General features: G+C 47.9%; 10 protein-coding genes across 10 annotated transcripts; 2 read left to right on the forward strand and 8 right to left on the reverse strand.

Annotated features, from left to right (window-relative positions):
- Positions 1-214: 214 nt before the first annotated feature.
- Positions 215-1,551, reverse strand: gprC (the record flags this gene model as incomplete). The annotated part of the gene is made up of 2 exons (XM_056917280.1): positions 215-609; positions 666-1,551. The coding sequence occupies 2 exons, from the start codon at positions 1,549-1,551 to the stop codon at positions 215-217; spliced, it is 1,281 nt and encodes a 426-aa protein (XP_056785160.1).
- Positions 1,552-5,579: 4,028 nt separating this feature from the next.
- On the reverse strand, positions 5,580-8,171 carry N7478_001066 (uncharacterized protein; the record flags this gene model as incomplete). Its single annotated transcript, XM_056917281.1, has 1 exon — positions 5,580-8,171. The coding sequence occupies one exon, from the start codon at positions 8,169-8,171 to the stop codon at positions 5,580-5,582; it is 2,592 nt and encodes an 863-aa protein (XP_056785161.1).
- A 777-nt stretch (positions 8,172-8,948) lies between these two features.
- On the reverse strand, positions 8,949-12,301 carry N7478_001067 (putative pre-mRNA splicing factor; the record flags this gene model as incomplete). The annotated part of the gene is made up of 2 exons (XM_056917282.1): positions 8,949-10,251; positions 10,341-12,301. 2 exons carry the CDS (start codon positions 12,299-12,301, stop codon positions 8,949-8,951), a joined length of 3,264 nt encoding a protein of 1,087 aa, XP_056785162.1.
- A 696-nt stretch (positions 12,302-12,997) lies between these two features.
- On the reverse strand, positions 12,998-15,230 carry N7478_001068 (gamma-glutamyltransferase; the record flags this gene model as incomplete). The annotated part of the gene is made up of 7 exons (XM_056917283.1): positions 12,998-13,446; positions 13,509-13,642; positions 13,697-13,857; positions 13,911-14,493; positions 14,553-14,712; positions 14,768-14,801; positions 14,895-15,230. The coding sequence occupies 7 exons, from the start codon at positions 15,228-15,230 to the stop codon at positions 12,998-13,000; spliced, it is 1,857 nt and encodes a 618-aa protein (XP_056785163.1).
- A 951-nt stretch (positions 15,231-16,181) lies between these two features.
- Positions 16,182-17,852, forward strand: N7478_001069 (uncharacterized protein; the record flags this gene model as incomplete). The annotated part of the gene is made up of 2 exons (XM_056917284.1): positions 16,182-16,639; positions 16,703-17,852. The coding sequence occupies 2 exons, from the start codon at positions 16,182-16,184 to the stop codon at positions 17,850-17,852; spliced, it is 1,608 nt and encodes a 535-aa protein (XP_056785164.1).
- A 34-nt stretch (positions 17,853-17,886) lies between these two features.
- N7478_001070 (uncharacterized protein) lies at positions 17,887-19,231 on the reverse strand (the record flags this gene model as incomplete). The annotated part of the gene is made up of 4 exons (XM_056917285.1): positions 17,887-18,301; positions 18,352-18,396; positions 18,458-19,119; positions 19,178-19,231. 4 exons carry the CDS (start codon positions 19,229-19,231, stop codon positions 17,887-17,889), a joined length of 1,176 nt encoding a protein of 391 aa, XP_056785165.1.
- Positions 19,232-19,847: 616 nt separating this feature from the next.
- Positions 19,848-20,681, reverse strand: N7478_001071 (alpha/beta fold hydrolase; the record flags this gene model as incomplete). The annotated part of the gene is made up of 1 exon (XM_056917286.1): positions 19,848-20,681. One exon carries the CDS (start codon positions 20,679-20,681, stop codon positions 19,848-19,850), a length of 834 nt encoding a protein of 277 aa, XP_056785166.1.
- A 1,259-nt stretch (positions 20,682-21,940) lies between these two features.
- On the forward strand, positions 21,941-22,849 carry N7478_001072 (uncharacterized protein; the record flags this gene model as incomplete). The annotated part of the gene is made up of 1 exon (XM_056917287.1): positions 21,941-22,849. One exon carries the CDS (start codon positions 21,941-21,943, stop codon positions 22,847-22,849), a length of 909 nt encoding a protein of 302 aa, XP_056785167.1.
- A 197-nt stretch (positions 22,850-23,046) lies between these two features.
- Positions 23,047-24,941, reverse strand: N7478_001073 (MFS transporter; the record flags this gene model as incomplete). The annotated part of the gene is made up of 6 exons (XM_056917288.1): positions 23,047-23,301; positions 23,364-23,939; positions 23,999-24,060; positions 24,116-24,510; positions 24,572-24,842; positions 24,926-24,941. 6 exons carry the CDS (start codon positions 24,939-24,941, stop codon positions 23,047-23,049), a joined length of 1,575 nt encoding a protein of 524 aa, XP_056785168.1.
- Positions 24,942-26,051: 1,110 nt separating this feature from the next.
- Positions 26,052-27,638, reverse strand: N7478_001074 (uncharacterized protein; the record flags this gene model as incomplete). The annotated part of the gene is made up of 1 exon (XM_056917289.1): positions 26,052-27,638. The coding sequence occupies one exon, from the start codon at positions 27,636-27,638 to the stop codon at positions 26,052-26,054; it is 1,587 nt and encodes a 528-aa protein (XP_056785169.1).
- Positions 27,639-27,845: the final 207 nt, after the last annotated feature.

The raw sequence follows: 27,845 nt of genomic DNA on the forward strand, positions 1-27,845 counted from the left end.
ATAGGTATGTGAAGAAAGAAAGTAGACAAGCCGTAGGAGGTTGAAGAAGATATGAGATAAGATTATAAGGGAAAGAGAGCCAGGGCGACATCGAATAGTCATGAAGGTGGTGAGCGGGCGTAGGGATTAAGGTAGAAGACATTTGCATAAGCATGAAATATAAGAGCAATTGCAGCCGAGCGAAATAAAAAGGATCGGTGGGTAGCGAAAGTCATCATCGCTTCCATCTGCGATGTGGGGGATCTTCGAACTCATCTTTGCTGGATCGTTCACTTCCTCCATCTGATGGGTATGCAGGCTCTGTTGTAATTTCGATTGTTGTTTCTTGGTACACCTTTCCTCCAATAGGGCCCATTTCAACAGCGGGTTGAACAATGTTGTCTGTTGAGCCATCACGTTCATGCGTAGCATCATCATTGATACCAAGTCTCTTCGACTTCGGATCAGCCGTAATGGTAGTCAAGTGGTCCCCGCGGCGTCCTCCCTTGGTGCTTGCAAATTTGTTGTAAGAGTGGGAGTCTTGGCTAGGCTCGGACTCGATGATAAGGTTTCGACGGGTGAGAGTGTAGAGGATAACATCGACCAGACCGGAACTAGTAATAATTGCACCTTGGTCGAAGTTAGTACGGCGGGTTGAGAGTTTCCAATGGGTGTTCGTTACTTACCGGCACAGCAGAAGAACGTTATAGATGGGTTGTTGCCGTTTGCAGTTGCCATACGCCCGGCTGCCAAAGGCAAAGAAAGCACAATATAGACGGTTGGGTAGATAGTCATGTAGCCGACCACTCTTCGGAGACGCTTCAAGCTCTCTAGCTGGCTGTTGCCTAGGATGGCAGATTTGGCGATCTGCCGACGGAGCTGGAAATACATCACGGCGTATAAGCAAACAGTGCCGAACTCAGCGAAGAAGATCCAGATGTAGTGTGTCCAGAGACGCATGGTTTCGTAATCTTCGTTGATCCAGCACCAAGCACCAGACGGGACAAAGACATCAGCCCCGTAAGTCGCGAGTGGAATGATGACAATTATGGCGATGAACCCCCAAACTCCGCAAACGAAGGCCACGAAAGTTCTGTAAGACATCTTGCGACCCCAGACGACAAGGAGGAAAGTGTGAATGGCAATTGCGAGAACAAATAGACCACTGCCTGGGTCTCCGATTTGTAGCCACAGGCCTTGAAGGAAGCATCCTGCAGTACCCGATTTGATCTTGTCCGAAACAATCCATTTCAGACAGATCAAGAATGCCAGTGATTGTTGAAAGTCAGCCAGTATCAGGTTGTAAATAAGAATAATGTACTGATTGTAACCGATATATCTCGTATATGAACCGCGCCAGAAGATGAGACGGTAGGTAATGAATAAAAGTAGAGATCCTGTGGCAATGAAGGATAGAAATGCCATAATCGCTACAGCGATGAGGCCCTTTCTTTGGGCCTCGGGCAGAGGATCTATGTCCAGGCGAACATCGCTGGTCAAACGAGGAACCAAAGAGTTCCCTGAGTGGCTATCGCTCGCCTGCAGGATGCTCATAAGAGCGAGACCAGACATCGTATGATACTTTCTTGGTGTATCAAATGGCAGTGTTGCCCGGAACTCCTCGTCGTATAAGTAGAATTGAAAGGAATGGCTTACTCCGGTGTATCCGGGGTTATAGGAGTGTTAGCGAATGTCGTCCCTGTTGAAGTGTGGAAGGATGAGGCTTGTAACCCGGGGCAGGCAAAATGTGCGATTTAGCCTGTTAGTAAGAATATCGACCTATTATGCCTGGCCCACAAGTACCTAATTGACAAGAAAAAGTACGAGGGAAAAGCTGTACTTCGCAGTGGGGCATCAGGTTATTAACTTCTTGCCTGGAGACCAGATCCAACGGCATGCCTTCTCCACATATTGCTGTGGACTGTCTTGGGCACAGTGAACTCTAAAGTCGATAAGTTCAATCTTGTCAATAGCCGGATTTGAGAAAAGGCTGATTGCCGTCATGTCCCCTCAGAAATCCACAAACAGGGACCCTTGGCATGGACTTAGCCTAGGATCATCTCCGAGAGGACCCATAAAGGAAGTTTGGGCCAGCTTAAGACAGACTTCTACAGTGGTACATGGTCTTGAGTGGCCCATTATGGCTCCACCTCAGCCAACATTGACCCCTCCCTGAACAGGGGTATGGGTGGATTGAGATGAGAATCGATGAAGTCTTTGCACAAGAAACAATCGAATTGAGGAGGCAAAAGTTTGGTTCAGACGGTTGTATCCACTAAGATCATCGTTTGAGCTGAAGAGTGACCATGCTCCCGAATAGGGGGGAAATTGCTATGGAGGAAGGGCCGCATGCCGGCCTCATTCTGATCTCATTTTTTGGTCGAGCAGCGGGGTGCATGAGCATGGCAAACTCCGCGGTAACGCCACAAATATTTTCTCCGCGCCCGTATGGACAATGCCCTTAGTGTTCTAGGCATTGATAGGCTATGCCGGGTTTACCCCTGCTAGGCTGATGCAGAGGCAAGCTTCTGGAACTCTAACAGAAGACACGGGCTGCTTTGGCCGCGTGTGCGTTTGAGCATAAGTACCGACCACATGTGGTGATGTTGCCTTGTTGAAAATGGAGTACGGAGGACAAAGGGTCAGTTTAGTTTTGCCATCTGGTGGCTTGAATGTGAGGCCTAGCCATACACACTACCGACTAATTACATTCGCTTGCATATTTCGTGCTAGGAACCCTACGGTCGAGATGACTATTCTCAAATAGGACTTTTGGTGGCAACAGGGATCTCCTAAATTCTGATTGACCCCTATATCCCGCACCTGGGAACTCCCAGTTCATGCTTAACCTAGTGACTGGCACATCGATTCTGAAATGAGAGCACATGTGGCTATTCGAGTTATAATTTTCAGTAACAGTGTTGATCGCGGAGATTTGAGTGGCAGAGGCTTGCAATAGTGCTGTAATATTGATGTGGGCAGTGGTATCACTGGGGCGTGAGAGATCCACTATGGAAATCGCCAAGCATGAACACGCCGGCAGACCCACGCAGCGGAGGCCCAGCTTTGCTTTGGACGCCTGAAACTATGGTTGAAATTTTCGCTCTTGCTCGTTAAGGTTTGAGCGATTGAGCGGCGACCAGTGTGGCGTTGATCAACAATACTGCCACTCAACAAACTTGACACCTGAGACATTTCAGAGCCGCGTGCCGTGGATCTTGGACCTCAAAAAGGTTGTGATGCACGGCACGATTAAGGAAATGCTAGCGTGTATGGTGGAACACGGCATGAATTGGATCAACAGCAAAAAAACCAAAGGATGATTATGCAATTCCACCGTTCCGTTCCAGAGCCGCTAGCAGCGATCTAGGTTGCTCTTAATGGTTGCGTGAGAAAAAACGGCTGATTCACATGGGGATTGCTAAACGCTCTCAAGACAAGAAAAGATCTTCCCCGGCGTGGAATGTGAATCCCGACAAAATGTCTCCACACCGCTGTAATGTTACTTCGTATGGGGCAAGCCACACACATGGCACTTCAATATGTTATGGTATTGAGCGGGACAAAACCTAATCATTCCCAATACCTTGGGGTTCGACACCTGTCAACCTAATGCTGCGCAGTCCAAGAACGTGAATAGGGGTGCAAAGAGCTTCAGATATGCCGAGCCGTTCCAAACCCCTCGAATCCATGGTTCACATAACCAAGATCCAAACTCACAGGGCAAACGCTTGTTCCCGTCTACCTGCCCGATCCAGTTAGAATACTCCGTCCAAGACCGCCGATCTGAATCACTATATTGCGTACATTGCGCGTGGTGTCGGTTCTTCTCCCGGAGATAAGCGCATTAGAGCTTGGTCGGCTAATTTTAAATTTACATCGCCCTGGTTAAATGAGAAGACTGAAAAAGAAGGAATAGAGAACATCCAGGGGCAATGGATCGGCTATAATCTTTTATTGGCCAAAACGAAAAATATGAACAAGATAGTGCATCAATGACCAGATTCTTCGACAATCCCAACCTCTCCCCTTCTATGTATTTGAATCTAAGAAGCACTTTACACCCTCACGGTCACGACTCGTGCAAAGTTCAATGCTTGCTCCGCTTGATAGGCTAATTGGCACTATTGTCTCAACCTAAGCGGGCAGATCAATAATTCGAGGGGATAATAAGTCCGTAAAAAGATCACCACGGCGATCAATGAATCGCTTCTTCAATAACAAAAAAACCCTATTTACTCACTTCGTACTGCGTACTATCTATGACTGATAACTGTCAACATCTGACAGACTCGGAGACTCAGTCTATCCTCGGGGGTACTCCGTACATAGTGACGATCCACAACAATATCACACATTAAATGGTGCTCGGCAAATGGCATATCTTAGTTGATCCCCGAGTCCTACACATGCTTTCTAGTGCTGACATGACGCTCCATAATGATCAACTTCACAGCAATCCTTGAGGCTGTACGGATAAGCACATCCAACAAACTATATCGGCTAATCATCGGTCTTAATTAAGGCCATGTTATAGGTTCATCATGGTCCATCGTTGAGATCATTAAGAAGATATGCCAAGAGCTTTTCATGCACCCCATTTTTGGGATCAATCGGCCAAGTATCAGATCCGGTATTTCCAAGAATCTTGAACTTTAAATTTCAACATGAACTTGGCGGCGTTATCGTAGCACGTTTTCCGCTTTTAGGGGTATAATATACAATGACTCCGTGCCCACATACTAGATGACGATCTACATATCATGACTCGGGGCGAGCCTTGAACAACTGAAGCTGAACTTTGACAGGGTGCGGATACTAGCTTGGGAACTTGAGGTCCTCATCGAGTAACATAACCCGTTGATAAGATGAAAAGTAGTAGAGTCGGGTGACCGCGACATCGCGAATCGCGAATCGAGAGATTTCCTGAACGTGACGCTATTGGAAAATACTGATAATTTGGATGTCAATGCATTCCAAGTTTTGAGTTGATCCTGTCGTTACGACAAGATGAATTTGAACCAGGATCTCACCAAGACAAAGTTTTGGAATTTGCCCAAGGTCTCTTCTCAAACTTTGAGTTGTTGAATGCTGAACATGAAAATTGGTGCATTCTTCTTATGGATCGCTGAGGTCTCGCTACCTAGTATCTCCTGGATTAGTCTTTCAGCTTACTGGAACGAAGGAATCCTTAAGAGTGATCGGTTCATATTCACTATGTACCAATCATAAGGTTTGATTGTACATATTTAACCAGGACTCTTCAACAACATTGAGACCTGATGTAAATCACAAATTCAGAATAGAAAAAAAGGAGAAAGTGTTATACGGCTTATGGTATTCATCATCAATCATAAAATCAGGGCGCCAAAGCATATAGCTCGACAGAAAAGAACATAGACAAGAGAGCCAGAGCTACATAAAAGAGACTGACAAACGTATGGAAAGTGCCATGAAGTAGGGAGTGGGTATCATCAGTTCATCAATCAGGAGCGCCAGATGCAACAATATATCCATCTTGCATGGAAATGAAAATCTCAAAATCCTCCCGCAACAATTTTGAAGGCCGTAAAATTCAAGACTGGTCGTTATGTGAGTATTTAACGGCGACGAGAGTTGCGATCGCGCCGGCTGGCATGTGTATCCTCTTCTTCATCTTCTTCCTCAACTGGAGCAGGTGTGCGTCGCTCGGTACGTCTCTTTGGTCGACGACGGCGGTTGGAACTGATGTTACTGGCTGAGTCGTCTGGGGCGAGAGAGCGGTCGTCATCGAGGAATTCGTCTTCTCCGCTTTCCCAGCCGCCGACGGCGGAGAAGGGAGTGCCCATGCGCGCTTCGACGAATGAGCCGCGTCGGCCTTGGTTGGCGACTGATAATCCTGCACCACGTTCTCGGATTGCGCGTCGGACAACCTCGGCTTTGAGATGTAAGGCTTCAAATGCATCCTCCAGTGCTTCCATGCCGAGGAAAATGTCGCGCTCGATCTCTGCCAGGGCGGCGATTTCTGTTTCTTCATCTAATGCGATGGGTCCGCCGTGAGCTGCAGGTGATGAAGGTCCGCCGTTGGGTTGACTGGAGGGTCGGAAGCTGCCATCCATATAGTTGGGGGTTGGGCCTCTGGAAATTCCTCCTGGGGTGAAGGGGGTGTTGGAGCGGCTGCCACTGTAGCGCTGTTGGTTGGGGGAGTACGACACGTCTTCAGCGCCGCTACGGAGGAAGCCATCAAATCGGCCGGATATAAGGATCTCCCATTCGTCGTCGCTGATAGCAGACAGAGTCGATAGGACGTGGTGCAAGCCAGGGTTGTTGAGCATGAACATTGCTGTTTCGGGGTCGCGAGGGAGCGATGAGAGGCGGTAGAGTCTTTGGATTGCCGAAGAGGAAGATGCCAGCGCGGAGGGTTTTTGTCGAGGTTTTTCATCGTCGGACTTGGGGACAGGAGTGGAAGAAGTAATGCCGAGAAGGGAACAGAACAGGGGACGTTGGAATGATTCGAGATGGGTCAACATGGCGAAAGTCAAAGTCTCATCATCAACCTCTTCAGGAGCACTGGTGGCGGAATCATTCTGCTCCGAGAGCCATTTGTCTACAGCAACCTTTGTTTTGCGAGATTGGCGAATGAAATGTTCGCGATACTCCTCTGGCACATCAACATCGAGCTTCTGCATGGGAACATGCTCCTCCCCTGCCACGCCAGAGTCGACGGTAGTTGGTGCCATGACGAATGGAGGCCAGACGGGTAGCTCTCGACGTCCAGAAACCAGCTCTAACACTTCGCCCCAGCTTACTCCGGATGGGCGTTCTTCTTCATCATTTCGTCCACAAAGTATGCAACTGCAAGGCTCGGACGAGATGTCTCGTGCAAACACAGCCTCAAGACGATCCAGAAGTCGTCGCGCGACTGAGCGATATCCTGTTGCCACAGCCAGAGATCCACTCTTGGTCATCACCTTCTGATAGTCATCAAGTAGTCGGTTATATGGGTCGAATAGTCTGGCAGCAACTTGCTGGGGTTGAGTAGCTGATTGGGCGAATGGGTCGTTCGCATGTGGCCCAGTAAGCAAGGTTCGCGCAACTTTATTGTCCAGACCACCGTTTTGGAGCAAGTAGTCGACTCTTGGTATGGTAACGGGGACGACAGGAGGGGGAGGTGGCGGCGGTGGCGCTCCGAAAGCTGGGCCAGGTGGTACATGTCTTCCATACTCGATAGATTCATCGCTGGGAGTATGGCGGTGGGACATGCCGGAGCGGTTTTGTGTGCGCGATGGGGGCTTGACTGGCGGGGAAGAGGTTTTCCGCGGCACTGTATACTGTTGATTGGGCGCAATAGATGTTGCATCAGATCCGTTCAACGATTCAACGCCTACATCTCGGATTGTTATGTTTGATCGCGATGGGGACATGGTAGATCGGCTGGATCGTTTAGGCAGCTTCTTCTCTTCGGATGAAACTTTGATCTTGGAGGACTTGTGGCTGACTCGAGGGGTCGATGATTCCTTTTCAGTCTTCTCCGTTTTAGATGACTTCGACCGTGGGGTTTCCGCCCGCACAGTCTTGCTAGTCCTGCTCCCCTCATCCTTTTTAGATCGAAGACTAGAAGACGAACGATTCACATCCGCCCGGATTTTGATGTTTGTTTTCTTCGACTTGGGCTTCTCCGAACTCTTTTCTTTTTCATCCTGCTCCTCAACCGGTGTACCCTTGCGAGAGGATGGCTGATCAAGCCCCGTCAATGGTGGACTAGGGGGGGCATGATGATTATCGGTCCGTTGGTGCGTGGTTCCATTCTCTTTCTCATCGTCCTCTGGTTGTTCCGTAAGATCGGTCGGGTCTGGTGTGGGGATATTATTGCCCTTGGCTGTGCGAACATCTTCTTTGCTGTGGGCTTTGGAAAAAGTGGGATACGGTAAACTCGACCTCGATTCGAGAAAAGAGGCAGTCCCCGATCGGCTTGCGGCGTCGACGCCTGGCATCGAGGACCGACGTGGGGGTTCACTGTGCGAAGTCGAAGCGGAGGTGGAGGAGCGAGCCGTTGGTTCTTCGGGCTCGGGCTCGCGATCCTTGGTTGACGTGCGGGAGGACCGTACCTGGGATAGTTGGGACGAACGCTTGGGACGTTCTTTCCAGTTCTTGGAGGAGGATTTGGGCTTTTTGGTCCTATCGGTGTTGTTTGGTCTTACCGGGAAAAACATGGCTGGCTCGAGAGAAATCGCAGCCGCACGAGGTGGATCCCTTCAAACCCTGGGGCCCGCTGGTTCATCGGGCTTCCGTTTTTGTTTTACTTTGTCTGTGCTTTGATAGACCCCCCGTTGGAACTTGTCAGAGCTGCCAGTGAGGGGAAGATCGATTTCTTATTTTTTGGGAATTCCCACGAGATGCCCAGCGCGCGTGCTGTGATGCCTGGCGCTTAGGTGTCGTGGATTCTAACTGGTCACGGGGAAGCCGGGGGGAAGAAGGGACTCAGCGCTTGCGTCGATCGCACAGCGGGAACAACCCCGGCATTGCCTTTAATACGAGAGATGGGGCTGATAGATTTCAATTGTATTTGTTTTATAAGATAATAAGGGAATTCGGGAATTCAAAGAATAAGACTGAAAGGGTGAGCATGTGCCAGGCACACAATGCAGGGGGGCGCAGATGTGAAGATGGAGAAGAAAGCGAGAATGTTCCAATGCGGTGAACAGACCGACAAATCAGCCCCGCTTAAACTGACGTGGAGGTCCGCTGCATGGAAGCCCAAGACGTGTCAAGGCTGAAACTGACGGAAAACCTAGATGATTCGAGCAGGTTCGGGGATTACTTAAGAGCTAAAGATAAGTTAATAGTAATATGTAGGGTGAAAGAAAGGGACGTCTTGGTATTAAGCTGCAACTATGTAAAGACGCGGGGGTATCATTTGAATGGTAGAGGAAAGTACTGTAAAGAAAAAAGGACCATATGCAAGTACAAAGTAAGGCCATGACTGCTACTCAGTTCTCTGCATGTAAGCCATTAGCAGCCTTTTTGACAGGCGAAGTCTCCAAGACCCAATTTCCATCCTCTTCGTGCGCCACGCCGCCCATCTGTGCAGCACGGAGTGTCTTGTCACTGGCCGGGGTGAGATCGCCTGTGTGATGATCCCATACCCAGCCTTCCTTGAGCCACAGCCAGGTCAGATATGCACGCAATTCTTTATCCTGGGGTAATACCGATTTCCACTCCGGAACAAACCCATGTGTAGTAGCACCAGTACCTTGCCAGTCTGTGGCCAGTCCGCGTAGTTCGTCACGACAGAAAATGCGCCAACTATCAAGGGAGTATGCACCGACACCTGGTAGATGGGCGACTTCCCACGCCGATCTAGGGTCTTCATAATCTAGCCTTTCCTCCGGGCCAACATCCCGACCATCCAACTTTTGAGGATAGTGGATCCTGCGATAACGTTTGTCTTTGAGTGGGGGGTTCGTCTGCCATGTTTGTGCCAGTGCAATGCACTTCCGAGCTCGCTGGTTTTGGAACCCTAGTCGATGGATTAAAGACACAAACTCGAATTCATCTGCCGCAGCCATGCAATCTATGGTCGGGTAACGCTCAAAGACTTGGAATAAAACAGGCAATGCAACTCCACCCCGCGTGCGATTCAAAAATATTGTAGCAATAAGTAATTTGAATGGCTGGTGGGCTAGTTGTTCTTGTACAAGACCGAAACAGGGACAGTCAATCGCAGGAAAGGGAAGACAAGATTCGGGATCGCGCGGAACTTTCGGGAAATAATGAGATGTCTTCGGGGTTCTGGGTCGTGGGGGCTTGAGATCCTCTGGCGGCAGACACGCTGCAAGATGGGCTGATTTTGTTGGGGTCGCAGGAAGTTTTTGTACATTAAAGTATGGGCTCTTTGCAGGGCTCTTTGCAGGGCTCTTTGCAGGGGTCGGGGGCAATTCGCGTATCCCATCGCCCAACACGAATTCGCTAGAGACATCGCTCAACGGTGAATCAGACAACAAAGTTTCTGGAAGAATATCAACCTCTTGGGAACCCTTATGTACATCTTGCCCAGCATTATTGTCGTTTCGAACAAGAGGAGTGCCATGCACAACGGTTCGGGAAGGTGAAGAATCAAAAACAGGGACAAATGGAAAGTATTTAGACACCACCTCATCACTGGGGGTCACCCCTTGCGAATCACTGGTGATCAAAAATCCATATCCCACTCGGCCGGATTTGGAGACAATGGCCCATAGCGAGATCGATTCCCACTCGTCTTTGACTGTCCCGTGGCTGGTGTTGATGGCACTTGAACTTCAATGGTTGATTTCGATGGAGTCGATGGGCTCTCAGCCACGTTGGTGGATGTTTGAGATTTTCTTCTATCTCTTTTGTACTTTTTACTCGCCCGTTTCTTCTTATTTGTGGACTTCCTCTTCTCCTTCCTCTTGTCCTTGTGGGATAGCTTCTTGGAATTGAGGACGGAATCTTCAGCAGCTCCTTCATTTGGCTTTGATTCAACATGGGACAGGTCCGTTGAATGTCTGGCAATGGGCTTTTCTTTCTTGCGTGTTGCACTCGTGGGTGTCTGTGGAAACGTCGAAACGGCATCGGCATCGTTTTGAGACCGAGTCTGAGGAGCTCCAGTAGAGTGTCTGCGTTGTGTTTCAATATGTTTTGCTTTTGAGGGGCTCTGTAGAAAGAGACTTCTGCTACCTGCAGCTGTTGGAGACCACGAGAATGTAGGCTTGGCTGGGGGGGTTCCATATGTATATTTTGGCTTCTCTCGCGCCGAGCTTTGGAAACCCCACGAAACGTCGGTTGACTGCCTTCTGATAGGATCCTTCTTCTTTCCCATGTTTGCGGGGCTTTGCGGCAAAGAATTTGTGGTCGTCGTAACCGGTGTGGATCGCACGTACAGGCTTTCAGTGAGTAGGCTCTCACTTGGCTGGTCACCCTTCACATTATTATTATTTGACGCTTTCAAGGAAGTTCGTCTTCTTGGAGTAGGGCTAGTTTCAGAATCCAGATGTGGCGAAGCGGGCGGGTTGTTCATTTTCTGTGAATGGGGTTTGGGAGTGGTTTTGTTGCCTTCAACCTCAGAGGGGGTTGCTCTCGCCCGGACTTTCTCCTTACACATGGATGTGCTTTTATCCACGCATGACGCATCGCCTTGTATTTTGTTAGGAGTAGGTGGATGTTGTAATTTGTTGGTATTGACCAAATTCGACTCGTCGATGCTCCCCGAGCCCCGCGTTGCCTCGTTTGACATTCCTGCCGAGCGCCCCGATGAGGTGACAGATGATTCTGGCAAACTGCCATCGTCCGAGCCATTGATTTTGCGATTCCTTTTCTCGAGGGTTCGTTGCTTGGGAAGATCAGGGGATGTAGGATAATTCTCATCTGGGAGCAAGGGTTGTTCCGAAACATCTGATTGTCTAGATCGGCATTTGTGTTGCTTCTTTTTCTTCGCGGCTACTTCTTGCGTGAGATCAGAGCTTCTCAAGCCCCTCTTACGACTCTTTGTAGGAGATGTTCCCTCGGGCGAATCGTCGAACTCGTCGCCGAATGTGATATCATCGGCGTATTCAGATAGTGTGCCAGAATACACGCCCGCAAGATCCAAATAGATTCGACGCACATAATGAATCAGCCCATGAATAGCTTCGTCGGGCATCCCATGAGAAAGAGCCTTTTTTCCTACATCGCGGGTAAAATGGCGTCTGGTCGATCTTCTCACTGGCTGAGTAGGCTCCGCCAAGAATTGGTGAGACACAACAAACTCGAGAATCCTCTGGCGCGCAGACAGATCGACCGATGCAAAGATAACATCTTCCTCGGCGTGATCGGCACTGGCTGGTTCCAAACAGTCTTCTTCCTTGGCGGTGTCAGTTATGCGTCCCTTTCGTGCTGATCCGCCATTACGTTTGTTGTTTATCTTGCTAGCTTTCTGTTGGATGCCAGCCCGGTCGTCCATACTTCCGTATTCTTCGGAGTCACTGGAGATCTCTATGATTTCAATCTCCTTGGTGGCAGGTCGTGCTTGCGGCTGCGATCGCACTTGCTCTGTGTGTTGTTTGGTGGAGGTGGGGGTTGACTTCCATGTGGGTAGGTGAGATGAGGAAACGAAGTGCTTGTGAGAGCTCGCAGGGGAGGAGGGGTTGGATGCCCCTGAAATGCTCTCACTTCTGGCAGAAACACCTGGCATGTCCCATTCCCCATCCACAGGCAGAAACCCTGCCTCCTCGGAAAGTATCTCGTCAAATATCCGCTCAACCTCCTCGGGAAACGGCTTGTATGTAGATATCTCCTGACTGGGAGGGGGTGGAATTATCGCAATTCGGTCGATTATGGCCATGTTTCGAGGTCCTTATTTCCTATCTCCCTTCAGTTGCGTGCGGTTCCTCTCTCTCTCTTTCTTTCTTTCTTTCTTTCTTTCTCTCTCTCTCATCCGAAGTCAGGTGTGGGGATGGGCCTATTCATTTGGCGTGGTTGATCGGAGCGAAGAGTTCAATGCTGTTCTACGGACCGAAGAATTTAGCCTCATGCATATTGCCAGTAGAATATAAGCCAAGGATCAGGTTTACCAGATTAATACATGTTCCTGTATCTCGAAAGGCCGAGAATGCAGCAAGCTTTGGCGTTCTCCGCGACGCGGTAATCGAAGCGTGTCTTGAAGGGGAATAGCCAGCGAAGTGGAGGATTGCAGGAAACGAGGGGTTTCTAAAACAATTGGAAGTCTAATAACAAAATCTAGCAACCAAAATGAGCGCGGTTCCTTGAATGCATTAGTGTCAAAGAGCTCTGAACTTGCGTCACAGGAGAAACTCGCGATTCCCATTCAATGTGCACGGACCACTGGGTTGATACGTCTTATCGGGGATCGGGAAGGATCAATCACTTTCAAAGTGCAGGAACCATCAAGAACTCTCAACCTAACACTATCCATGGATAGTTAACTATACTTTCAGGCTCTTTATAACTTTCTTTCTATTTCTTTCTGTTCTATGTTGACAAGCTCATGTTTGGCCTCGAATTTACATGACATCACGTTTCATACAGAGTAGCCAGCCGAGTTGAGTTGGCGAGGTTCGCCAGCAGGATCAAATGTACCATTGGGAAGAACTCGAATGAGCTGTGCAGTGCTCAGTGTCGGCGCAACCCAGGTGACGTTATGTCCCCTACTCTCCATGAAAGCAACGGTCGAGTTGTCATAGTTGTACTCGAAGGTCACTTGGTTAGGAACCAGTTGATCATGCAAACGAGGCTTGGCCAAGGCCTCGGCCGCTGTCAGCCCCTGATCAATTGAATGAATAATGGTCTGCACGGTAGCCGTTATTATACGGCTGCCCCCTGCACTTCCAGCGACTAGAAAAACACTGCCATCGGGTCGGGTGACGATCGCAGGTGTACAGGATGATAAAGGCCTCTTGTTAGGTCGGATAAAGTTTGCCTCGGAAGGAATGTATCCGAATGAGTTGGACGATCCGGGGATAGAAAAGTCTATTACTTGCTATTAGATTGTATCCTAGATCAGTGTTATCTTTTATGTGTCGGAGACTTACCGTCCATTTCGTTATTCATGATAATGCCAGTCTCTGGTACCATGAGACGGCTCCCAAAAAGGAGATTGATGGTAGTGATCGCGGAGATGGTGAGTCCGGAATGATCAGCTGCGACAACATGGGAGGTTCCTGGTCTGTCTTCTTGGTCAATCTTTGATTCTTGTTAAGATGATTTTTCAGGCTCTTACGTGTCGAGACTCTCAATGCCGTCAGGGTCGTATGCGGACACATCCAACGTGTGAGTGTCGGAAATTTTGCTGCGAATATCATCAACGGTAGACTGTTTCAGCATCTTATGCTCATAATCTGCCATCTCAGGGACAAACTCCGGGTCGCCCATTTGCGTCCTCTGTGAGTTTTGATTGGTATAAACTGTGTGAGGTGTCAGGGAACCAAACTCACCTGGCCATACCCGAATCTAAACGCCTCGCCCATACGGTGCGTACTGAGGTTCACGGTCTTCTCATCGGAGAATAGGTCCTGGTAGGTGTTCAAAACCTTAAGGATGTTTAATGCGACAACGCCGCTCGATGGTGCTGTCGTACTTGTGACTGTGTATCCGCGGTAATTGATCTGCGATATGTTTCGGATGGCAATAGAATAGTCCGTTAGATCTTGTACCTCCATAGTTCCGTTTGAATTTTGTATCGCCTTTATCATGGTCTCGGCGATTGCGCCAGAGTAAAAGGCATCTGGGCCATGATCCGCAATTCTTTCAAGTGTATCCGCGAGACGCTTCCGGGTCATGATATCCCCCAAGCCCAATCGAGTGCCATTAGGAGCAAAGTCAATCGCCCAAGTTGGGTCAAGTGAAAGAAAGTCCTCGCCACTTCCTACTGCGCTGTTCATGTATCGGATCAAATCTTCTGTGACTGGGAAGCCTTCGCGAGCAGTCCGAATGGCTGGCTGTACAACAGTCGACCACGGAAGAGACCCGTACTTCTGATGGAGATACTCTAGTCCACGCAATTCACCGGGCACGCCACTGTGTCGTATGAGTCAATGAAGCGGGCCTTCTCTGTAATATGAAAGGATGTAGCTAACCTTGCCAGGCCCCCATGGATCGCGGCTTCGGTATTATTCTTGAACATTTCCTCAAACGCAGCCGCTGGGGCTGTTTCTCGAAAGTCGACACTCTCGTGGGAACCATCTGGTGCTCTTATAAGCATGAAGCCACCTCCGCCAATACCACTATGATACATTCCTGATGATCATGTTTAGCAAGCATCCCTGTAATTGGGTCCCTGGGCGCAGCTTACCTACGACGCCAACGCAGATCTCTGTAGCAACAAGCTGTGGATATAATTTAGCTCCCACTCGTATCTTTGATATTTGAAAACAAAGCTTTTTCTCTCCTTCTATGATAGCATATTTATGAAAACTTACAGCATCAGCAGCCGTGCCACCCATTTTCAACATGTCAGTTCCATGTCGTGAACAAATGGAGCTCTCGCTAGCAACAGCCCCAAGTTTTCCAGGCTCTAAGTTTTTGTGTATACCAAGACTCTCATCTTGATTCGAGATTAATGGTTTCAAAGTTGAATTTTGGACTTTGGGCAAGTAGATCACCAAAAGCAATACAGATAACAAAACCAATAATCCAAGTTTGGTATTTTGGACCATGGTCTTGATCGTATTCAGCCAAGTCCGAGTCCGGGGAGCATGATCGGCGATCTCCCTAGTGTTCAAAGAAACATGCGAAAGCAACAAGGGCTGTGTCATGTTCATTAGATTGTGTCACACCGCGCGGCAGTACACAGATACTAGTATGCATGCATATGGCAGGAGCTCTTACCTGTTTCTCCACATCTTTATTCGCTGGTTCCTCTTTATGCATAATACCGTGTAAAATCCAGACCTTGGTTCCCTCTCTTTTCCCAGGTCGATTCGTGACTTTGGGCCATCGACCTGGAAAATCAAACTTAAGAAGCTTCGGGATTTCGGCAAGGTCACGGTCTGACTCCAAGCGTGTTGGGGTCAGGAGGGGAAGATAAGCGCAGATCCAACGGGACCGCCTATCTATCTCCGGAGATACTGTAGTGGGAAAAGCCGCCGTCCAATCAGGAATGGCCTGTATAGTCCGCGGAATCTGGATCAATATCATTCCTCTAGAGAGGAAGCTATGGTAACGGTCACAGAGATGTGATGATGATATTATTATCTAGGCTACAGAGAGAGAGATGATAGAGGATGTGTAGGTCACCTAGGCAGTAAGCCCCACCATCCGTCCACAGTTTGAATGAAAATCGGAGTGGTATATTTTGAGTATATAGACGAAGGAACGTGAATTGGGAGAATATGCGAGGGAGTCTCCAGCCAGGGTTCATATTCATGTTCATGTCTGCGCATCCTAGCAGAGGTAGGGCGATGACCTAGTGACGCGATATTGCTGGCAGTGTTGAAAGAGGCGGTGTGAGAGCGGGCCCAAAAGTTTGGTGATGCAGCGGAGCAGCACCTGCGCTGGGACACTGACTATGAGAGCATGTTCATCTCGCTTTTTTCTCAGGGACGAGCATCCCCAGAGTATAATTATTAATTTCCTACCCCTAAGCCCCCTCTCAGGCACCCGGCTTATTGCCTAGGCTAGCCTGTCAAGTGGGGCGCGGGCATGAAATTGGACCCTGCGATATCGGGAACTCCTAGCCACAACATCTCTCCATAAGGATCCATAGGATGTCACTTTTCTCCATCCCTGTCGAGATCTATGCTCAAATAATTCTTTACGTCTCCTCAATTCGCGATCTGGCAGCCCTCTCGCAATCATGCCGCACTCTGCACTCTCTATGCGACATGAAAACGCGCGAGCGATTTGACCGAATTCGTATCCATCCCCATGACATTAGTATTGATAAGAATTTTGATCTGTTGATGGAAATTCTTAAAAAGCCTAGGTTGGGAAACTATGTACGAGAAGTCCAGCAGTACTGGAGACCTAACCATAATGTCGCTTATGTAGAGAGACAAGGGCAGCGCGGTCTCAGGCTCAGCACAGACGAAATGAATATAATCTGTGCGGCTGTGCAAAAGGCGGGATTTTCCAATTCTCAAGAAAGTGATGTGATCAACATGCTCATGCAAGACAGCACAGAAGGTGCATGCGGCATTGCCAACTATTCCTATCGTGGAATTGAGTAAGACAGTCTTTCCCCTCCTAAACCATCGCCTGCTCAACAAAGCACTAAACAAGATAACAGCCCACCTTGGCACGAGGGGATATTTATCGCGCAAGCATTAGCTGCAATTATCATCTCTGTATCGCCTAATATGGAGACTCTAGCGATCGCAAGACCCTTCGTATCATATTCCGACTTCTATTTTGACGCTAAAAAATGGCCTCGGGAGTCAAATATCGACTTCCCCCTCGATCGGTTTCTGCGACATGCGAATGTGGAACCACGTAAAGTCACATACCTTCAGAACCTTCGTAAAGTTTACATGATACTCGACGACGCAGACATGAATGACAGCTATTATGTCGGCATGGACTTCCTCGACTGTACGACACTTTTTGATCGTCTCCCGTCCATTGAATCGATAGCCACAGATGCACTGATAGAAGACGAGAATGCACTGTCACGCCTAGTGCCAAGATCATCCAACATTAGCAAGATCCACTTAAATCACTCCTCCCTTCAGGCACCTTACATCGCCCAACTCATCCAATCTTGCAAGACTTTGCGAGAATTCCAATATACCACTGGCGGGCGAGGCGTCGTCGATGGGTCATTCAAAACATTCAATATCAAAACCTTCATCAAATCTATATGCCCTCACAAGAATACACTTGAGGTCCTGGATATTGATGACGAGTCGCATATGTTCTATTTTAGCAACTACTATTCTGCTGATTGCGAGGAATACGAGAATGTCGAGGAATATGAAACTGTCGAGGATCGGCTTGACCAAGTGATCGACGGAGATGTATCGGATCTCGACCCTGATGAGAATGATGAGAGGCAGCAATTCCTTAGGTCGTTCTGGGGAAATAATGGCTCTTTGAGAGAGTTTCGTGTTTTGAAGCGACTGGGCATGGGCATTGGGTCTTTGCTGTATTTTGCCAAGGGGGTTGGCGTGGGCGATGAAAATGAGAAGCCCGTCAAGTTGGCGGATGTTCTACCCGAGAGTTTGGAACATCTTTGTATACGTGGGTACGAAAGAGGATTGTCTGTAAGGTGGGATGAACAGATCGATGCCTTGAAAGACTCATGCGAGTCAGGCCTATCGAATATTAAAATTGTCAGTGGGATAGAAGAGATGATACCCAATGCCGAAGACGTGGAATGGCCCGATTATGCTGAGGAGGGTGTACTGTGGAATTTAAAAGAAGCGGGATATGGACCCTGAATAAGTGTCACTGAATAGAGAAGGGTTTTGAGTATTAATCCGTATCTGCACTTCTATAGGCCAATATCGTTTGATCTGGTTCAATTCCTTCTTTCATCCAAGATATGGTATCTCGCCATATTGGGGGAATTTCCTCAAGTGGTTGTACAGTTGCATGAAGAAGTCGTCGTCCCCAGTCTCGAACATACCACCGATTAGACATGAGACGCATTGCACTGGCGTAATGCAAGAAGAGAATACGAGCTAGCCAGTCGCCTTCTCGCACCAATGTTATAAAAGCCTCGGCGATGAAAAGAGGCCATGCCATGACACCGCCATGGGCCCCGATCTTGGGCCAGGGCTCAATAGCCTGGTGCAAGAATTGCCATGTGGCTTTAAATAATGTTCTATTTGGAGATGTGTTGGTCTCGATGGTACTTCCCAGCTCGTTGAGAGACTGTATAATTTTTCTATTTTCGATTAGAAAAGGCTTTTGCTGCTCGACATTTTTTTTACTTACTTGTGTAAATCGAATAATTTTTCTGTGTCTTCGATTGGTATATGGCTTGACAAAAATGTTAGGCTTGGAATCTTGAAGCTCCCTGCGTAGTGATAAGATCTCTTACCCTTTATTCTGTAATTTTGAGTCTAGGTTCTCCTCCGTGTCAGGAGTAGAGAGCCAACCTCCTAACTCGCCCTCTATTCCCATGTCATTGAGTTTTGTAAAAATCGTCGCACATCCTGAAATTAACGTGCGAACGGCGAGCACTTGAGAAAGGGCATCAGAATGAGTTTCGCGAGATATCACGGGAAAGCCTTGGGCGTATAGCATGATGAACACAGATGCCACAAAGGCCGGCTCATACTGGTCGTAGGTAATTTCTGCGATCACTTTTCCGAATTCAGCACATGTTTGGGATTGATATCGCGTCGCAGCTTCTATCCAAGTTTGACGATTGTCATCTTCAATTGAGGCCAGATGAAGTGCAGTCAACGCCAATATGCTGTCCAATAAAAATGGGTGAGAAGTGGCCATTTGTGGGATAGTGATAGAGAGATGATGGATCGATAGCCCATCTTGGGATAGCGTGAGATATGTAGAAGTCAAATATTGGTGCCACAGCCGCATTTCTAGCATACGTGTTGGGAGGGAAGCCCCTGGGGTGCGTATTCCACTGTCTGAGCCATCCCTCGCCCCGGAAGAACCTGGGCTGTCAGGATCAGGTGGATAAAGACAGTCTAGCCTGCGCTTAGTGCACAGCGTGCACTTGGGCACTCCTTCGTCACACTATCGTCATGTCAGATTTGTCAGATAGTCGCGTGTATGTATCATTGCTATGACAAACTTGGGCGATTCTTCTCTGGGGAGACTTTTCGGCCCCACAATCCCAAATGATCATTTTGAAGGATGAAAGGTGCGGATAGAATCAAACAGCTTCATCGCTGTACTTACCTTAACATGTCGCCTTTTGCACTCCGAACACCCCTTACGAGATTTTGTGTGGCTCCGGCGAAACGGCATCAGGACCTGAGATTCATCCCGCAACGCAGAGGGATAAGGGTTTAGGCAATGGACCTCGCGAAAACGGCAATATCATCCCCTTGGTCTTAGGAGAGAAAATGGACCTGAGAACTGAGACTCGGCCGACCTCGGTCATGGGGAATCTGCATATGACGTCCTGCTATTGGACGTTGAAGTTTGGGACTGTGATTAGTAACCGCCCACACTGGGGCTTCTTGGCGCATTCGTAGATCCCTGCGGCCTTCCGAGGATGAAAAATAAGTCGTCTCATCGACCCTTTTCTCGAGACAAAAAAGGGAATAGAATCGAAAAAGAATCGTTGCTATGGATTAAAATATTGGATAGTCAATATCCTCTAGAATTACGGTCGACTCAGGCCATCCAACTTCTTCTTCTGCTTATTCTTTTCTTTCTACGCGTAATAATTGACTTTCCCACCGTATTTTCCATTGTTGGTATTGGAGTGGATATAAGCATTCCCAACATGAAAATCCTTATTGCTTTGTGCGACCTCTCCATTCCTTAACCCGGACTATCCAGTCACGAACAAGTGCCTCAAAAAGACCCGTCTCATCAATAGGAAGGCCATGCGTACCACGATCTAGAACAACATACGTCGATCGTGGATAAAGCTCTAGCAATCGCAAACTATCTCGGTACCCCACACTCTGATCTTGCCGACCACATACAATAAGTGTTGGCGCAAAGAACTTGGAACTCTGATCATCCAACGAAAAGGATAGCTGGTATCGACCCGGGTCTTCCCGAATAGGATCCAACGCCTTAGCATCTGATGCTTTCTCTGCAGGGACATAGACTCCCTCATATTTTGACTTGAGAGTTTCAACATAAGCAGGTGTCTGAACGAGAATGTCTCCAAGGAGCTTCTTATCTTCCGCTGATAGAGTCGAAATGAATTGCTCGTTCTCAAGCACCGGTTTGAAAGTATCTAGATCGCGTCTGCTATCCTCTGGCTCAATAAGCGGCACTCGCAAAAATAGACCATCAACTTGGTCGATGTATTTTTGAGCGATCGCTCGTGCAAGGTATCCGCCGCATGATGAGCCGATAAGTAGGAATCTTGACTTTCCAAGCCGAGAATCAATGAATTGCACCAGGCGATGCAATATGTCCTCTTGGTCTTTGATATCATTTGCAGGTGCGTTGCCCATGCCAGGGAGATCGACGTAGATCCGACGAAGACCTGATAAATTGCTGAAAATAGGCTCAAAGTCTAGCGCCTCGACCCTTCCCTCCATCTGCCACCCGTGGATGATCAGAATAGGGAGTCCTTCTCCGATTTCGTTTGAAGGTAGAATGGACTCCATTTTTGGGCTTGATGTTGAACTGTAAGACTCGAGTAGGAATAAAGGTAGCTGAAGGTGGGGAGATAAATTACTCAATTTTTGTCATACATAGTAAACACTAGGGCACGCCATTTTCTGATGCTGACAAATTCAAGCCCCCAAAGCCTGACGCTGAGGGGCAATGGTACATACTCCACTCAGCTTAAGCCTTTGCAGGTTACATAGTACCACGTTGTCTGGACAAGGCTGACCGTTACCCACTTGAATAGTATATGCACAGCATCATGATCTACCTAAACTCTTTTTAATCATACCTAGGTAGTGCGTCCACGGGTTGTTTATTCTATATCCAACTTGAAGTTCAAATTCCATTTTCAATCGGATCATTCGGACTATACTATCTAGTAGTATCTAAAACAGTATATATGTGAGCTCAAGGATTATCAATTTTTAGGGATGGGCGCGATATCGTTTATCGCATGTCTTCGGTTGTGATTAAAATAAAATGCTATGTAAGTGCTGTGCTGTAATTATATATATACTGTTAAGGTAGTGTATATCTATAGATACAGCTGTAAAATCTCTTCGGAATGCCACCTGGGCAGAATAGGCAGATAGTATATATACTCCTAAGTATTAATTATAGTAACATTGAAGCTATTCCTCTTCCTCTTCCTTCTCCTCCTTATCCCTAGTCTTATTATCCCAACCTGAAGATTATAATCCCCTATCAACATCATAATCCGTATCGTTTTACTATTTATTCTACCCCTCCCGAGACCTAAAAGATCGTGCACGCCCTTGACTGAATAGACGCCTAATACTAACCTTAGAGGTAGGGATAGCAAGATAATCTCGTACTGCTACTACTATATAAAGCATCTCCTTTACAGGTTACATAGTACCATATTGTCTGGACAAGGCTAAATCTCTGTATATATCTTACGGAAAACTACTCTGTTGTACGCCCGTTCCGCTAGAAACTGACGCTGATATCCCGGTACAAGATATAGAACATCCAGCATCTGTAGCTTATTTTCCCAAATACCTGTATATCTTTATCTTATATTCTTTATCTATATGCTGTTATTTTTTCTTTTCCTTCCGCGATAACAAAGGCATCAGGGTGACATCATTAATATCCTTCAATGACGGTTATTGAGGAACAAAACACATCAAAAACATTCCTAAAACATTCCTACACCCATAATTGCTCTCTCATCCATGATTCTCCTCTCTGATTGATCTCGAGCCGCCCATCCCAACTGTCACTGAAAAAGATGTCGTATCCGTATCAAAACGAGGATGTCGTGTCAGAGGAAGGGACATGTACGTTTCTCGCGCACCTTCCCTCTGATACTCCCGTCTATCGTTACGCCAAAAAGTGCACAATGGAGAGTCTCTTCCCTCAGTATTCCATCGAGGATCGCTTCATCGTCTTAAAAAACCTTCCACCAGAGAGACTAGCCAAACACGACGAAAAATTTCCCGGACGCTGTGACTACTCGCCATCGCTTCAGATTCTGATCATCACGATGCCTAGCCAACCACACGAAGAAGCGGCGTGCAGTTTCGGCATAATCATTGCGACCCTCGCCAAAGAGATTGAAGTCTATCGACGGATTTCAAATTGGGGATCCACCCTTATCGAGACCCCCGACCGAAGCAAGCAGGCAGACCGGTCATGGGTGCCAGCTCGTTTGCAGAGCGAATTTCCAACGGTGGCATTAGAAGTTGGATTCTCCGTGACAACAGCGAAACTGGAAAGGGATATCGCTTGGTGGATCAATACATCAAAAGGCGACGTAAAAATGGGGCTTACCATCGATATCAAAAGATCTGGCTCGATTGAGATCAAGTCCTGGACGCCACCTTTGATGCCAGTACCGAGCCATGTCTATATCACCGCACACGGTCGCCCTGTTGTTGATAGACGCATTAGTGATCCCCCATCCCCTCGAATGGCCCAGAGAATCTTCATCACGAGAGGCAGAGATGGCTGTAATCCCACGATTGAGGGGGGAGACCTAATTATACCATTCCATGCTCTGATGTTGGAACAACCGAGAGAAGGCGAGCACGATTTGGTGTTGACAACCGAGCTTCTATTGCAGGATTTGGCAGAGCGTGTCTGGGTTGCGATCGACCAAGCCCAGACGATTAAGGCAAAAAATAGCAATACTTTGTAACTCTTATGATTACGAATCGATTCGTCGCGTTCAAGGGGAATGGCAAAGAGAAAATTGTATGTATTCTAGCAGTGATTATCCAAGTAGCTAGAAATGAGTATTTTAATGGAATCAAACGCAATGAAAAGAATATGCTTTGAGGATGTTGAACAATTCGTATGAGGAAAGTCGACCAAGTAATTACGCAGGTTGCAAGTCTAAAACGTCACATTGAAGCGCTTGCTTGTCCTGATGCGCTCACCAAACATATAAAAGATGATGGGAAGTGGGGACAACGCCAGAGCAATGAATCCAAGCAAGGAATTGCCCCAGCCTAGTCCCAGTGTCTCGTACATCTTGGGCCCCGCGAGCGGGAGCAAGGCACCAGCTAAGGACCGGAAAACGGTGTTTGCCGCCATAGCAGATGCAGCATATACAGTATATGCATCAACCAAGTATGTACTGACGGTCATCTGATTTAATTAGGTTAGCATTTGCAATTTTATGAGGTGAAGTTGAAGAAAATGAAGCTTACAAATGCGATAAGCATTCCGACTCCAAGGAACCCAGTCCCAATAATGGGAACAATCCAATGCACTTTGTAATACGCTGTCCACCCATAAATGAACAATGAAATTGGAACAAAGAAAGTTCCAGGAATCATGGGAGGTAATCGATACTCGGGCTTCGAAGTTCCGCCATTCTTTGCAGTAAGGTACTTTAGCAGACGGTCTGATGTTGTGCCTAGTACAAAAAGGCCAAGCAGAGAGCCAACGCCAATTCCAAGGTATGATAATCCTACAGAGCCCTGGGAAAATTCATACTGTGACTCAAATACTTCAGTGAATGTGGTGAACAGTAGATAAAGGTATCCATAGATCAGGGCGACATATAGAGATAGCAAAAAGACAATAGGCGATAAGAAGAGCATCTTGGTAGGACGAATAATTGATTGTTTGAACAGGCGCTTTGGATCAAGGCCTGTGTCGAGAATGGAGCGCAGATTCGGGTTGCCGGTTTCCTTTCGCAGTCTTATTGCTTTGCGAGCCAGTAAAGTAGGTGCATATGACTCTTTGATCGTGAAGAATGAAGTTATAACAACAGCAGCGCTCTAGTCCCCTCGATCAGTATCATGTTTCTTTTGTTTTTACGGTCAATGTCAGCACTTACAGCCATAGCAAGCACCCAGAATGTCCATCGCCAACCCTTTGCTTGAGATAAATATCCACCAGCTACAAAATGTTAGTAACAGTATCGAAATCAGTGCTTATGATCTATTTCACATACCGACGGGTCCAATGACTGGTCCAATCAATGGCCCAATGGCCCAAGCAGCCATCGCACTACCTCGTTGTTCCTGAGCAAACATGTCCGCGATTGATCCCGCACCTATTGTCAGAGGACAACTTCCTCCAATACCAGCAAAGAATCGAAATACGATCAGGCTACCAATTTCAGGAGCAACAGCGCAAGCGATGGTGAAAATGATGTAGATGATGTTGCAGGTATTATAGACGATTCTTCGCCCATACATTTCCGACACCGGGGCAATAATGAGGGGACCAAAGCAGTAGCCGAGTAGATAGACCGAGACCGCAAACGATTCAAGCTCCGTACTTGTCAGGTGGAAGTCCTTAATAAGTTCTGGGATTCCCGGTGCAAACATAGACGAACCAAGGGGTCTTCAAAAGAGTGTTCGATCAGTAAAGGGATCAACTATAAGTGAGGATATACGTATCGTACGTTAAAACCGTGATTAGTGCGATAGAAATTGTCGCATTGACTTTTTTCGCTTTCGTCCAATTCAAAGGGTTTTCAGGATCGTTAGGTCCATCCCAATCCACGATATTTGGATCTTGGGGTTGTTTATTTTGTGCTTCTGGTCCATCTCGAATTATTCCCTGCTCTGCGTCTACCTCGTCAAGTGAATTTCGCTTTTCTTCATTGCCAACATGGTGTTGTATCTCGGGGTCGCTTGTCGTCGGCGTTGACATGTCAACTTGAACTGGTGTTTCTAGAAATCACACGAATATGTTAGTTTGCTGTACAATGAGAAGATGATTGTTTGACATTTTGCTTTTAGATGGGATGACGCACTATCTATATCCTCCATCTTGCACCCTGTATCCAAGGGTGAGCGCACGATCTGCGACCTGTATCTCTTCCCTAAATGTTTTTTTTTTCGGGGGTGGAGGCGTGACACCGTATGAACAAGCTTGTGGGGGGGGGGGGGGGGGACGCTCAGGCACGTTAAAAATTGATTTACGGCGGTTCCAACGACGGATGGGTAGCTAGAAGAGGGGAGAAGGAGCTATGGATGTTATCGAGACATAACACTCGTATTAGGGGCACAACAGGTGATGTGTTAGAAAATAAAGGCGCGAATGGCTCGGAAGAGTTTACCCTACGACTACACGAGGGGAAAGGGCTAAAATTTCCAATCTGAACGCCGGCAGCGGCCAGTTCCGTATCTGAACGGTCTTAAGATTGAATTTGCACCTGCAGGATTTATGCACTTCTTTTATGTACCCACATTGACCTGGGGAAAGTGATTGTGTATTATTTAGCTTGGCGGGGTCTTAGCCCTGGGTTTGCAATTTCGAAATGGGTGCATAAACCTCGTGTTTGCTCTTGTGCATTGGATTATGCATTGCAGATTCAACCACAACTTTTTGTTTTTTTGGGTTTGCTGACGCCCTTTGGGTCATGCGGTCTGCGAATGGCGAGTTTCTTTATCGAAACCCCGCCTTGAAAAGGGGCTATCTCGGGGTGGAGACCCGATGTGGAGGGACGGGAAGCGGGTGCTACCTACGATAGCTCCCCTCGGGGCGAACCCCGAGAGTTGTAAAGGGGAAATATCTACACCGATGGCCTAGACTCGAATCGGTTGTATGTCCTGCAAAAATAAAATGATGCCTTTTTTAAAGGTAAGAAAAATAAAATGCATTACTATCATAAATATTGGCGATATAATTCTTTTCAAGCCAAAAAACGCTGCTCAACAATGCCATCGTGACCTCAGCAATACCGTCAAGCCTCGTTGAAAGTCCCAAGGAATATCCATGGGAGAAGTCATGCGGAAAACACTAACATAGGTTCAAAAAGAAGAAGAAAAAAGAATATAGCCCAAATGCAGAAGAAAAAAAAACAGAAATAGTGGTTTATGAATACTTAACTCCGCACCTCGCTCAACAAGCATGCAGTTTGAAGCATTCCGAGCTCCCTAGCCAAAACAATGGGAATTTTGTGATTTTGCTTTCGCTTTCTGGTTGCCACGGGTATTTCCTGTGTAGAGTCTGGGTGGTACAGGCCCCTTTTGATCTTCATCAAGTGGTCGAATAACAAGCCAAAGGGCTCTCCAAAGATCAGGGTCGGCCTTGCTTGGATCAATGACCGGAGGGCCTCTTCCATGCTTCCGTGCGGCCCCTTGATGATAGTTTTTGACCTTGGCATTGAATTTGTGCAATCCAGACTTGCCTTTCCATGGTAGATCGGTATCAACCACGAGTGGAGCAATCCAAGGTTGGAACAATTGGATACGTCGTTGTTGGAAGTCCACTTCATTGGCAAGATCTGTACCCCCACATGGAAGCTCACTCAGCTGGTTGATAAGAGGTGCGTTTGGATCAATGTTACCCTCAGAATCGAGAACGGGCATATTGGTGATTTGAGCAACGGCCGGAAGCTTAGCGATCTGAGCTATCAATCCGCGTGAATTGAAAATTTCCTTGTTTGCTGTGCGAACAATACCATCGGCCTTGCTCTTTCCCATTTCTTGACTGCTGAAGTTTGCAAGAGAACTGACTGATGCTCCGATCCAGCGAAGCGGGAACAAAATTGGCACAGATGAGAGCATTCCACCCGTCACATCTAGAACTTGCATTGGCGGGCTGTGGCCCATTGCATCGTTGAGCTTATCCAGAAGTCTAAAGAAGAAGTCTTGAGGGATCTGGTGATTTTGCAGCATTGGAGGATATGCGCGAATGAATGGTGCATCCTTATCGGGTGTGAGAGCAGGAATGGCCATAATGTTGCTTGGAGGCATGTTGGGCACAGGTGCACCATAGCCTGGTGCTACATTTGGGGGAGGGCCATAACCTTGCCCTGCATTGGGGGGTGTACCAAAGCCTGGTCCTGCGTTTGGGGGAATACCGTATCCTTGCTCCGTGGGCTGAGGGGAGCCATACGGCCCCGGATTCTGGAGACCATAAGGCCCTGCGTTCATGGGTGGGCCGTAGCCTTGACCGCCGTTTGGAGATGGTGTACCGTAACCAGGCCCTGCGTTGGGGAGAGGATACCCTTGGTCCATGTGTTGAGGGGGGCCATAGGGCCCTGGATTCTGATGACCATAGGGGTCACCGTTTGGAGGGGGAGCATATGCTCCTACATTTGGAGGAGACGCATACCCGTGCCCAGAAGTCGGGGGGGGACCGTATCCTGGTCCTGCATTCTGAGGGGTACCATAGCCCGGCCCAGGGTTTTGAGAGCCACCGTACTGCTCAACACCGCGAGCGTTGAATTCCGGTGAGCAATCCGGCTCAATGCTCGGGGAATGCCCATGACTGGGACCTGCGCTTGATGGAGGTCCATATCCTGATCCAGCAGGCAGTGTGCGCGGTCGATTAGGGTCCAGAGGCTGTGGAATAAGATTGGCCATTTTTGAATCGGAAGGGGCTACATGGCTTGAAGATGCTGGAGGGCTGTATTGAGGAAGGTCTTCATCTGGTGGCAATTGACGAGACTGGCGCGCGAGCTTTTGCTCATGACGCAGCTGCTCTTCGTAAGGGTCTACCACGATTTTTTCGTCCATAGTGAAATCTGGGGGCAAAGCAAAGCTTGAATTTTTTTTTGGACTCTGGATCGCTTTATAAGTTTACCACCCGACATGGAAGAAGCTGCGAGGTGGGGTCCGTAACACGGGCACTGTTGGGGGCCAAATTGTACCAACTGCGTCATCGTCAGCGTTGATTTCCCAATAAGGCCCAGTCCAAGGAATATCTGTAGGGCGGAGTTGTGA

The sequence above is a fragment of the Penicillium angulare genome (assembly GCF_028827245.1).
Source record: "Penicillium angulare strain IBT 27051 chromosome Unknown utg000001l_segment0_segment0, whole genome shotgun sequence".
Taxonomy (NCBI): domain Eukaryota; kingdom Fungi; phylum Ascomycota; class Eurotiomycetes; order Eurotiales; family Aspergillaceae; genus Penicillium; species Penicillium angulare.